The following is a 13,820-nucleotide window of genomic DNA, read 5'->3' as shown; positions in this document are numbered from 1 at the left end:
GCCTACTGTAGGTCCTATCATAATCACTGTAGAGGTATGATCATGGCCTGGGCCTACTGTAGGTCCTAGAGGTATGATCATGGCCTGGGCCTACTGTAGGTCCTAGAGGTATGATCATGGCCTGGGCCTACTGTAGGTCCTAGAGGTATGATCATGGCCTGGGCCTACTGTAGGTCCTAGAGGTATGATCATGGCCTGGGCCTACTGTAGGTCCTAGAGGTATGATCATGGCCTGGGCCTACTGTAGGTCCTAGAGGTATGATCATGGCCTGGGCCTACTGTAGGTCCTAGAGGTATGATCATGGCCTGGGCCTACTGTAGGTCCTAGAGGTATGATCATGGCCTGGGCCTACTGTAGGTCCTAGAGGTATGATCATGGCCTGGGCCTACTGTAGGTCCTAGAGGTATGATCATGGCCTGGGCCTACTGTAGGTCCTAGAGGTATGATCATGGCCTGGGCCTACTGTAGGTCCTAGAGGTATGATCATGGCCTGGGCCTACTGTAGGTCCTAGAGGTATGATCATGGCCTGGGCCTACTGTAGGTCCTAGAGGTATGATCATGGCCTGGGCCTACTGTAGGTCCTAGAGGTATGATCATGGCCTGGGCCTACTGTAGGTCCTAGAGGTATGATCATGGCCTGGGCCTACTGTAGGTCCTAGAGGTATGATCATGGCCTGGGCCTACTGTAGGTCCTAGAGGTATGATCATGGCCTGGGCCTACTGTAGGTCCTAGAGGTATGATCATGGCCTGGGCCTACTGTAGGTCCTAGAGGTATGATCATGGCCTGGGCCTACTGTAGGTCCTAGAGGTATGATCATGGCCTGGGCCTACTGTAGGTCCTAGAGGTATGATCATGGCCTGGGCCTACTGTAGGTCCTAGAGGTATGATCATGGCCTGGGCCTACTGTAGGTCCTAGAGGTATGATCATGGCCTGGGCCTACTGTAGGTCCTAGAGGTATGATCATGGCCTGGGCCTACTGTAGGTCCTAGAGGTATGATCATGGCCTGGGCCTACTGTAGGTCCTAGAGGTATGATCATGGCCTGGGCCTACTGTAGGTCCTAGAGGTATGATCATGGCCTGGGCCTACTGTAGGTCCTAGAGGTATGATCATGGCCTGGGCCTACTGTAGGTCCTATCATAATCACTGTAGAGGTATGATCATGGCCTGGGCCTACTGTAGGTCCTATCATAATCACTGTAGAGGTATGATCATGGCCTGGGCCTACTGTAGGTCCTAGAGGTATGATCATGGCCTGGGCCTACTGTAGGTCCTAGAGGTATGATCATGGCCTGGGCCTACTGTAGGTCCTAGAGGTATGATCATGGCCTGGGCCTACTGTAGGTCCTAGAGGTATGATCATGGCCTGGGCCTACTGTAGGTCCTAGAGGTATGATCATGGCCTGGGCCTACTGTAGGTCCTAGAGGTATGATCATGGCCTGGGCCTACTGTAGGTCCTAGAGGTATGATCATGGCCTGGGCCTACTGTAGGTCCTAGAGGTATGATCATGGCCTGGGCCTACTGTAGGTCCTAGAGGTATGATCATGGCCTGGGCCTACTGTAGGTCCTAGAGGTATGATCATGGCCTGGGCCTACTGTAGGTCCTAGAGGTATGATCATGGCCTGGGCCTACTGTAGGTCCTAGAGGTATGATCATGGCCTGGGCCTACTGTAGGTCCTAGAGGTATGATCATGGCCTGGGCCTACTGTAGGTCCTAGAGGTATGATCATGGCCTGGGTCTACTGTAGGTCCTAGAGGTATGATCATGGCCTGGGCCTACTGTAGGTCCTATCATAGAGGTATGATCATGGCCTGGGCCTACTGTAGGTCCTAGAGGTATGATCATGGCCTGGGCCTACTGTAGGTCCTAGAGGTATGATCATGGCCTGGGCCTACTGTAGGTCCTAGAGGTATGATCATGGCCTGGGCCTACTGTAGGTCCTAGAGGTATGATCATGGCCTGGGCCTACTGTAGGTCCTATCATAATCACTGTAGAGGTATGATCATGGCCTGGGCCTACTGTAGGTCCTATCATAATCACTGTAGAGGTATGATCATGGCCTGGGCCTACTGTAGGTCCTATCATAGAGGTATGATCATGGCCTGGGCCTACTGTAGGTCCTATCATAATCACTGTAGAACTATAAATCCTCTCTCTTGTTCTCTCTTGACAGTGTCAAATGAAACGGGTCCATTTGGTTTAAATTGACACTGTCAAGAGCTGATTATGGGCCTACTGTATGTTCTCTCATAATCACAGACATCTAATAGTGTTTAAATACATTAAAACAAAAGGAATATGCCAGGGAGGGAAATGATACATCATTATTCCTCATTTTATGGACGGTGGGGATTTACAGCCTAGGATTTACATTTAGACTCTCCTGGATGTGTTTTGATCGATTCTGACATTGTTTTAACGTCTATAAAATGCATCTAGAGAGTATAAATATTGATAGACTATAACAGGACGGTGTGATATTATAGAATATTTAATCATTGTCCTTACCTCTCCGTGGCTGCTCAGCGACAGGGACAATAAGGCCATCAGCAGCGGGGATGATACGGAGGGCGATACGGCGATAGGGTGTCCCATTTTCGTCAACGCCTTTTAGAATAAATCTGATGCGAAAAAAGACGTTATTTAATGTCCTCTATTATATTATATTATTATAATAAAACCCGACGAAAATAGAGTGAATCTACATCAGCTGAGAAGTGAGACTGATGCTGTTGGTGATAATATCTCCTCTATGCGTCTGTCTGTCTGTCGATCCGTGCGTGCGCGCGCGTGTGCGTGTGTGTGTGTGTGTGCGTCCTCCTGCATGCGCTGCATGTGTGCGTGTGTGTGCGCGCGTGTGTGTGTGTGTGTGTGTCGTGCGCGCGTCCCCGTGTGCGCGCTCCAACAACCAAGCCCTTTTCCTCCTTCATTCAATCTGCATCATTGGTGCTTCCACCGTAGGACGGTGTCTGTCAACCGGTCTAAATAAGATCTACAAGCTCAGGCAGCGCGCTGTGAGGCTTGCAGTGTGAGCTTGGAGATCTGCTGTTTTTCCCACCACTAAAAAAAACCAAAACAGTATTTTATTAAAGCGCGTCTGGTTGGTTGTCTAGCTGGGGAAGGGCGACCTCTGCTGGCCGTGGGTTGAAAACACAACCACATGCAAACTGTTTATTTGTTTTTTGCGTTTCAGCTTAAAAAATAAATCCTTTATTAACAGTTTGTAGGGAAAAAAAGTAAATAAATGATTTAAAACCCTTAAAGGACTATATGGGTTGTTTCCATTGTGGTCCTTGTGATGGACATAACACTGTAATTTAAATAGCCTCGAAATAAATGATCAGAACTTTATATATATTTGGAATTCTATAACTATAAGTCCCATCGCAGCAGATCCACCTGCATGACGGTAGCTTTAGAATTATAAAAAACATATTTTATCATTTTCATTCCCATAAATTCATAATTTTCCATCTGGATGGTGCTTTTATCATCATGGATATTGTGGGGTTATTTATATATTGTGGGGTTGCCAGTTTGGGAAAGCATGTGAATATATACCATTTTCTATAGAAATAAGTGTGACTAATTTTATTTTATTATATTTTGCACTAAAGCTGTTTATTTGTTTTCAAACGTTCTTTTTAAAGTGTTTATTTGTAATGGTTGTTTGTTTTAATGTAACACACACCTTGTTGAAATAATTACTATAATTTATAAACAGAAACTTTTCTAAACAAAACAACAATGTAACCTGACTCCTGACAGCCTGGCTGTGACGTCATCGTGGCAGGTAAGAAAGTGGGCGTGGCCTCACGCAGGTGTGTCACACACAGTTTCAGGAAGTGTGTTTTTTCTACCAAACCAACCGAAACCGGAGAGACAAGTCAGTTCAGATCTGTTCCATTAGAGGAGAATCTATACTTACTAAGTTACTACTATACTGAGGAGATTTAACATTATCGAGGAGAATTATTAGTTATTTATTCTATTGAGGAGATTCATCTGGAAGAGTATTGATTAGTGCACTCTACCCAGGAGAGAGAGAGAGAGAGAGAGAGAGAGAGAGAAATATCCTGATCAGCAGCTGGAGTTAATCACCCCCCCCCCCCCCCCCCAGAGGATCGATAATATTGATCCAGCATGGATAATGTAAGTTTATTTATGGTTTAACTGTTGAATATGTATTATGATTTAACTGTATATCACATGTGTTTATGATTTAACTGTATCTCACATGTGTTTTATAGCTGTGTGTTTTCACTTTGCAGAGAGATATGATGATGTTGTTTTGGTGGTGGATTCACTGCTTTGTGTGTTTAGGTGTTTTTGAGTTGTTTTGATGTGTTTTTGAGTTGTTTTGGTGTGTTTTGAGGTGTTTTGAGTTGTTTTGATGTGTTTTTGAGTTGTTTTGGGGTGTTTTGAGGTGTTTTGAGTTGTTTTGCTCCTAAAGGCGTTGCTGTCTCGTCTGGTGTTGATGAGGCTAAACCAGTTAGAATTCATTCATTCATTCATTCATTCATTCATTCTTTCATTGCATGAAGTTAAATGGTCTGTGAACAATGGCTTTATTGGGTGACAGACAGACAGATAGACAGACAGACAGCATCATGGTGGTTATATTATTACGTAAATCAGTTAGAAAAACCTGCTGTTTTGGGGAGCATTGGTTTCGGTTCTGGGTGCGTGCGTGCGTGCGTGCCTGAGGTGCCTCCTATATTCAGCTATATGTAGATTTTTGTCCTAACACAAACATTACATGCCATTGACAATGAATGGATGACAATGAATGGATAATTGACGTCATATGTAAGTTAAGCCTAGATGAGAAACCGTCTATTTTTGTCCTGGACAAAGATTACATTCTCATTGACAATTAATTAATTAGCTTGCATGATGAGCGCGCCCCTCACTTCACACGGGTGTGATTTTTGCAAATGTGAGTCTTATTCTTTGAAGTCTGATTTCAGGGATGCCCGCTGGCCTAGTGGGCTGTGGGCGGTTCAGAAACCAGTCTGTGTCTCATAGGAGGGCTGTGGGCGGTTCAGAAACCAGTCTGTGTCTCATAGGAGGGCTGTGGGCGGTTCAGAAACCAGTCTGTGTCTCATAGGAGGGCTGTGGGCGGTTCAGAAACCAGTCTGTGTCTCATAGGAGGGCTGTGGGCGGTTCAGAAACCAGTCTGTGTCTCATAGGGGCAGCGGTGGCCTAAGGGTTAGAGGAGTGCCCTTGTTGCCGAAAGGTTGCCGGTTCGATTCCCCGGATGGGCAGGAAAAACCTGGGTGGGGAAGTGATTGTCATCACTCACCCAACACCGCTGAAGTGCCCTTGAGCAAGGCACTGAACCCCCAACTGCTCCCCCTGGAGCTGCTTAGTGGCCAACAGTATAAGACTGTGGTTGTACTGGTCAGCTCCCAGGTTTTAATGTGTGTGTGTGCGTGTCTGTCTGTGTTTCTATGTGCAGGGCGTTGCTGAAAATGAGCACCTGTGCTCAGCTACTTCCCTGGGTAAATAAATAATAATAAATAGGAGGGCTGTGGGCGGTTCAGAAACCAGCCTGGGCTGTGGGCGGTTCAGAAACCAGTCTGTCTCATAGGAGGGCTGTGGGCAGTTCAGAAACCAGTCTGTCTCATAGGAGGGCTGTGGGCAGTTCAGAAACCAGTCTGTCTCATAGGAGGGCTGTGGGCAGTTCAGAAACCAGTCTGTCTCATAGGAGGGCTGTGGGCAGTTCAGAAACCAGTCTGTCTCATAGGAGGGCTGTGGGCAGTTCAGAAACCAGTCTGTCTCATAGGAGGGCTGTGGGCAGTTCAGAAACCAGTCTGTCTCATAGGAGGGCTGTGGGCGGGCAGGCAGGCAGACAGGCCCCAGTGATCACCCTCCCTGTGCCAGTGATCACCCTCCCTGTGTCACCTAGTCACTGCAGCAGGACTAATTCAACTAACACATAGACAAAATAATGGGGGTTGTTTGTTTACTGTGAACTGGAACTCCATCAGAGTTACTGGCTGGCTGACTGACTCGCCCTCCAGCAAACATTTAAAGTATTTCTGCTGACAGAGCCTCCAGCACCACACACACACACACACACACACACACACACACACACACACACACACACACACACACACACACACACACACACACACACACACACACACACACACACACACACACACACACACACACACACACACACACACACACACACACACACACACACACACACACACACACACACACACACACACACACACAGAGAGTATATGGAAGCTAAATACAAACAACAACAACAAACTTCCTCAATACAAAGCATCATAACATCTCCCTTTTTATGGAGAAACGGCACCCTCTGCTGGAGGCTACAGGTATTGCATTGTACCGGTTAAGAGCGACTGCATCTAGACATGGGGGAGATTCTGGGCGAGTTGAGACTCGAGTCTCTTCACTGGGTCATGAACAGCTCTTCACTGGGACATGAACAGCTCTTCACTGGGTCATGAACAGCTCTTCACTGGGACATGAACAGCTCTTCACTGGGTCATGAAAAGGAAGTCAGGATTTACACAGCAGGGATTTGTAAAAATAAACATACATGAAAATCACACCCGTGTGAAGTGAGCGGCGCTAATATATTAAAGTCTATCTCATGTTGCTATGATTAGGTGATGTAATGATGATGTAAAACAAACGGTGACGAAAACAAACATTGAATTCTCTTTATTGTTAATGGCATTTTAATGTTTGTTTAGGGGACAAGATGACGTACATTTTCCCTTCATTGTCAATGGCGTTTTTAACCCATTCTGACCTGAGATCAGATTCTAAAAATGTTCTTCTACATCCTGACAGTTTTCTGAAAAAGCTATGTTTCTATGTCAGTCGTTCTTCGATTTTTTCAAAAATAGCAGACCTACAAGCTCGTAGCGCGCCACTCGGTGGCGCGCTATGAGCTTGTAGATCTGCTATTTTTCAATAGCTAAAGCATAACATAATGCTAACACCAAAAGGGGTTCCCGCCCAAAATGGGTTAAAACAAACTAAAAACAAAGCTGTTTATAGGAGGGGCTAAAATACAACTGAACTAACATAGATTATGGTCTCAGGCCACCCTGCGTTCTTTACAGGGTTAGGGTTAGGGTTAGGGTATGGTCTCAGGGTTAGGGTTAGGTATGGTCTCAGGCCACCCTGCGTTCTTTACAGGGTTAGGGTTAGGGTTAGGGTATGGTCTCAGGGTTAGGGTTAGGTATGGTCTCAGGCCACCCTGCGTTCTTTACAGGGTTAGGGTTAGGGTTAGGGTATGGTCTCAGGGTTAGGGTTAGGGTATGGTCTCAGGGTTAGGGTTAGGGTATGGTCTCAGGCCACCCTGCGTTCTTTACAGGGTTAGGGTTAGGGTTAGGGTATGGTCTCAGGGTTAGGGTTAGGTATGGTCTCAGGCCACCCTGCGTTCTTTACAGGGTTAGGGTTAGGGTTAGGGTATGGTCTCAGGGTTAGGGTTAGGTATGGTCTCAGGCCACCCTGCGTTCTTTACAGGGTTAGGGTTAGGGTTAGGGTATGGTCTCAGGGTTAGGGTTAGGTATGGTCTCAGGCCACCCTGCGTTCTTTACAGGGTTAGGGTTAGGGTATGGTCTCAGGGTTAGGGTTAGGGTATGGTCTCAGGGTTAGGGTTAGGGTATGGTCTCAGGGTTAGGGTTAGGTATGGTCTCAGGCCACCCTGCGTTCTTTACAGGGTTAGGGTTAGGGTTAGGGTTAGGGTATGGTCTCAGGGTTAGGGTTAGGGTATGGTCTCAGGGTTAGGGTTAGGTATGGTCTCAGGCCACCCTGCGTTCTTTACAGGGTTAGGGTTAGGGTTAGGGTATGGTCTCAGGGTTAGGTATGGTCTCAGGGTTAGGGTTAGGTATGGTCTCAGGCCACCCTGCGTTCTTTACAGGGTTGATTTGATCTTTTTCTACCTTTTTTCTTTTCACAGACAAACTAAATAAAAACACATTATGATGCCCAGCATTATGTTATAGTTTAGCTATTGATAAATAGCAGATGTACAAGCTTGTAGGTTTGCTATTTATGAAAAATTGTGAAAATGTGGCGCACATTTCGAATATATATTCTTTCAGAGCGAACGTTTTTAACTCAAATCTTTGCCTCTGAGGGGTTCCAGGAACAACATATTTTCAGATGGGGGTCGGCGGCCAATTTCATATATTTGTTGGGGTTCTTGACATTGAGAACCACTGATATAGAAACATAGGGTTTAACCCTGTGAGAACCACTGATATAGAAACATAGGGGTTTAACCCTGTGAGAACCACTGATATAGAAACATAGGGTTTAACCCTGTGAGAACCACTGATATAGAAACATAGGGGTTTAACCCTGTGAGAACCACTGATATAGAAACATAGGGTTTAACCCTGTGAGAACCACTGATATAGAAACATAGGGGTTTAACCCTGTGAGAACCACTGATATAGAAACATAGGGTTTAACCCTGTGAGAACCACTGATATAGAAACATAGGGTTTAACCCTGTGAGAACCACTGATATAGAAACATAGGGGTTTAACCCTATGAGAACCACTGATATAGAAACATAGGGTTTAACCCTATGAGAACCACTGATATAGAAACATGAGGTTTAACCCTGTGAGAACCACTGATATAGAAACATAGGGTTTAACCCTATGAGAACCACTGATATAGAAACATGAGGTTTAACCCTGTGAGAACCACTGATATAGAAACATGAGGTTTAACCCTGTGAGAACCACTGATATAGAAACATAGGGGTTTAACCCTGTGAGAACCACTGATATAGAAACATAGGGGTTTAACCCTGTGAGAACCACTGACATAGAAACATAGGGGTTTAACCCTGTGAGAACCACTGATATAGAAACATAGGGGTTTAACCCTGTGAGAACCACTGATATAGAAACATAGGAGTTTAACCCTGTGAGAACCACTGACATAGAAACATAGGGGTTTAACCCTGTGAGAACCACTGACATAGAAACATAGGGTTTAACCCTGTGAGAACCACTGACATAGAAACATAGTGGTTTAACCCTGTGAGAACCACTAATATAGAAACATAGGGGTTTAACCCTGTGAGAACCACTGATATAGAAACATAGGGGTTTAACCCTGTGAGAACCACTGACATAGAAACATAGGGGTTTAACCCTGTGAGAACCACTGATATAGAAACATAGGGGTTTAACCCTGTGAGAACCACTGACATAGAAACATAGGGTTTTAACCCTGTGAGAACCACTGACATAGAAACATAGGGTTTAACCCTGTGAGAACCACTGACATAGAAACATAGGGGTTTAACCATGTGAGAACCACTGATATAGAAACATAGGGGTTTAACCCTGTGAGAACCACTGATATAGAAACATAGGGGTTTAACCCTGTGAGAACCACTGACATAGAAACATAGGGGTTTAACCCTGTGAGAACCACTGATATAGAAACATAGGGGTTTAACCCTGTGAGAACCACTAATATAGAAACATAGGGGTTTAACCCTGTGAGAACCACTGACATAGAAACATAGGGTTTTAACCCTGTGAGAACCACTGATATAGAAACATAGGGGTTTAACCCTGTGAGAACCACTGACATAGAAATATAGGGGTTTAACCCTGTGAGAACCACTGACATAGAAACATAGGGGTTTAACCCTGTGAGAACCACTGATATAGAAACATAGGGGTTTAACCCTGTGAGAACCACTGACATAGAAACATAGGGTTTAACCCTGTGAGAACCACTGATATAGAAACATAGGGTTTAACCCTGTGAGAACCACTGATATAGAAACATAGGGGTTTAACCCTGTGAGAACCACTGATATAGAAACATAGGGGTTTAACCCTGTGAGAACCACTGACATAGCAACATAGGGTTTTAACCCTGTGAGAACCGCTGATATAGAAACATAGGGTTTAACCCTGTGAGAACCACTGATATAGAAACATGAGGTTTAACCCTGTGAGAACCACTGACATAGAAACATAGGGGTTTAACCCTGTGAGAACCACTGATATAGAAACATGAGGTTTAACCCTGTGAGAACCACTGACATAGAAACATAGGGGTTTAACCCTGTGAGAACCACTGATATAGAAACACAGGGACCCCCCTAGCTCAGGGCCCTCCTAGCTCAGGGCCCTCCTAGCTCAGGGACCCTCCTAGCTCAGGGACCCTCCTAGCTCAGGGCCCTCCTAGCTCAGGGCCCTCCTTGCTCAGGCCCCTCCTAGCTCAGGGCCCTCCTAGCTCAGGGCCCTCCTAGCTCACAGGGACCCCCCTAGCTCAGGGCCCTCCTAGCTCACAGGGACCCCCCTAGCTCAGGGCCCTCCTAGCTCAGGGCCCTCCTAGCTCAGGGCCCTCCTAGCTCAGAGCCTCTGGTATGTTCTGAACATAACATACGTTACGGGTTTGCCAAACAGGTTTGTGTTTACTCAACACACATTAAGGTGACATTAAAGTGACATTAGGGTAACATAGGGTGACACAATAAATAGTAGTCATTATTTTAGTTAGTGTATCTTTCTGTGAAAGTAGACGCTCTGGGTCCCCATGCTGTTGTCCTCTGTTACCTCCTGACCTACCTGCCCCCCCCCCCCGCCCCCTCTGTTACCTCCTGACCTAGCTGACCCCACCCCGCCCCCTCCGTTACCTCCTGACCTAGCTGACCCCCCCCCCCACCACCCCGCCCCCTCTGTTACCTCCTGACCTAGCTGACCCCCCCCCACCCACCCCGCCCCCTCTGTTACCTCCTGACCTAGCTGACCCCCCCCCCCACCCCCTCTGTTACCTCCTGACCTAGCTGAACCCCCCCCCACCCCCTCTGTTACCTCCTGACCTAGCTGACCCCCCCCCCACCCCGCCCCCTCCGTTACCTCCTGACCTAGCTGACCCCCCCCCCCCCCACCCCGCCCCCTCTGTTACCTCCTGACCTAGCTGACCCCCACCCCGCCCCCTCTGTTACCTCCTGACCTAGCTGACCCCCCCCACCCCGCCCCCTCTGTTACCTCCTGACCTAGCGGACCCCCCCCCCACCCCCCGCCCCCTCTGTTACCTCCTGACCTAGCTGACCCCCCCCCACCCCCCGCCCCCTCTGTTACCTCCTCACCTAGCTGTATAACTTAATTGGAACAATAATGTGTGGTCACTAAGACCTCTGTGTGGTCACTAAGCCCCTCCCAGTCGTGTCGTGACCTCACCTCAACCCGGAGGTTCTGACGCTACCAGCTCAGACTTGTCTTCACCACAGCAGCGATCTGCATCTGGACTGAAACTCCAGCCGGGCGGAGAGGATTTACACACTTTGTTCTGCTAATCCTCTGAACGCTGATGACTCAACACAGTATATGTATACTGTACATACATAATACAGCATATGTACACTGTACAGTTACAGTACTGAACCTGTCTGATGTGTTCTCTAGGGCTACGAGCTTGTAGATCTGCTATTTTTCAACAGCTAGAGTACAACATAATGCTATAAACACCAAAAGGGGTTTCATATATCATTGTGTTAAACCTACACAGTTGTCTCTACAGATACAGATACTTGAAAAATAGCAGACCTACAAGTAGAAAACCTACAAGTAGAAAAATCATGAAAATGTGGCGCAAATTTGGAATATATGTTCTTTCAGAGTGAACGGGTGGTGGTCCCTGGAACACCATATTTTCAGATGGGGGTCGGCAGGCTCAATTACAGATATTGTTGGGGGTCCTTGACATGAACTAGTTTGAGAACCACTGACAGAAACATAGGGTTTTTTAGAAAACTGTCAGGATTTAGAAGCATTTTGTAGAATCTAGTGTCGGGTCTGAAAGGGTTAAGAGAACAGTAATTCTATAGAGCTCCATATTACAGTAGTTGAGTTAAATTAACATACATACTGTACTGTCTCAACCCCCCCCCCCCCCCCCCCCGCAGGGCGTGGGTGGAACCCACGGATCTGTGCCTTGCTCAACAGGTTCTGTGTGTGTGTGTGTGTGTGTGTGTGTGTGTGTGTGTGTGTGTGTGTGTGTGTGTGTGTGTGTGTGTGTGTGTGTGTGTGTGTGTGTGTGTGTGTGTGTGTGTGTGTGTGTGTGTGTGTGTGTGTGTGTGTGTGTGTGTGTGTGTGTGTGTGTGTGTGCGCGCGCATTGAGCATACAGTCAGCCTGGGTGTGTGCGAGGCGTTGTGAACTTGTACATCGGCTATTTTCACAACGTTTGCCGATGTCTTTTATAACTTGACAATTCATCCAATGTTAGACCAGTTTTTATAGCATATTTTCTTCATTACTGTTGATGCAGCGATGGTCTTTTTTCATCTTTTAGTTTAGGCATTAAAAAAATGTCTTAAATTGTCTCACTGCCATCTGGAGACCCCCCCCCCCCACTAAATCAGGGGTGGGCAACTTTGACCATGGAGAGGGCCATTATATTTCCATACTAAATAGCCGATCTACAAGTTCAAAACGCGCCGCATCGCAACACGTTTTGAACTTGTAGATCGGCTATTATTGCTATATTTGAATTGAAATCCTGAAAAGTAATTTTAACTAAATACAAATATATTGGACATAAAAAAGGCAATAACATTATTTGTAATACTACTCGGCAAGCTACTCATTTAGACTGTAAGTCATTAAAGCGGGTCATTTAGACTGTAAGTCATTAAAGCTACTCATTTAGACTGTAAGTCATTAAAGCTACTCATTTAGACTGTAAGTCATTAAAGCTACTCATTTAGACTGTAAGTCATTAAAGCTACTCATTTAGACTGTAAGTCATTAAAGCTACTCATTTAGACTGTAAGTCATTAAAGCTACTCATTTAGACTGTAAGTCATTAAAGCTACTCATTTAGACTGTAAGTCATTAAAGCTACTCATTTAGACTGTAAGTCATTAAAGCTACTCTTTTAGACTGTAAGTCATTAAAGCTACTCATTTAGACTGTAAGTCATTAAAGCTACTCATTTAGACTGTAAGTCATTAAAGCTACTCTTTTAGACTGTAAGTCATTAAAGCTACTCATTTAGACTGTAAGTCATTAAAGCTACTCATTTAGACTGTAAGTCATTAAAGCTACTCATTTAGACTGTAAGTCATTAAAGCTACTCATTTAGACTGTAAGTCATTAAAGCTACTCATTTAGACTGTAAGTCATTAAAGCTACTCATTTAGACTGTAAGTCATTAAAGCTACTCATTTAGACTGTAAGTCATTAAAGCTACTCATTTAGACTGTAAGTCATTAAAGCTACTCATTTAGACTGTAAGTCATTAAAGCTACTCATTTAGACTGTAAGTCATTAAAGCTACTCTTTTAGACTGTAAGTCATTAAAGCTACTCTTTTAGACTGTAAGTCATTAAAGCTACTCATTTAGACTGTAAGTCATTAAAGCTACTCATTTAGACTGTAAGTCATTAAAGCTACTCATTTAGACTGTAAGTCATTAAAGCTACTCATTTAGACTGTAAGTCATTAAAGCTACTCATTTAGACTGTAAGTCATTAAAGCTACTCATTTAGACTGTAAGTCATTAAAGCTACTCATTTAGACTGTAAGTCATTAAAGCTACTCATTTAGACTGTAAGTCATTAAAGCTACTCATTTAGACTGTAAGTCATTAAAGCTACTCATTTAGACTGTAAGTCATTAAAGCTACTCATTTAGACTGTAAGTCATTAAAGCTACTCATTTAGACTGTAAGTCATTAAAGCTACTCATTTAGACTGTAAGTCATTAAAGCTACTCATTTAGACTGTAAGTCATTAAAGCTACTCATTTAGACTGTAAGTCAT

The 13,820-nt window shown here is 45.2% G+C and overlaps 1 protein-coding gene across 1 annotated transcript in view; it reads left to right on the top strand.

The window, feature by feature from the left end:
- Window positions 1-3,884: 3,884 nt before the first annotated feature.
- The window catches only part of st14 (ST14 transmembrane serine protease matriptase), a 55,742-nt gene continuing 45,806 nt past the window's right edge, over window positions 3,885-13,820 (top strand). The window contains exon 1 of the mRNA XM_079531766.1: window positions 3,885-4,161. Within this exon, the coding sequence (XP_079387892.1) occupies window positions 4,153-4,161 (9 nt within the window). The 5' untranslated portion in view covers window positions 3,885-4,152. The remainder of the gene's footprint in view (window positions 4,162-13,820) is intronic.

The sequence above is a fragment of the Electrona antarctica genome, assembly GCF_951216825.1.
Source record: "Electrona antarctica genome assembly, contig: scaffold_508, whole genome shotgun sequence".
NCBI classification, from domain to species: Eukaryota; Metazoa; Chordata; class Actinopteri; order Myctophiformes; family Myctophidae; genus Electrona; species Electrona antarctica.
This window is presented reverse-complemented; position numbering and strand designations above follow the sequence as displayed.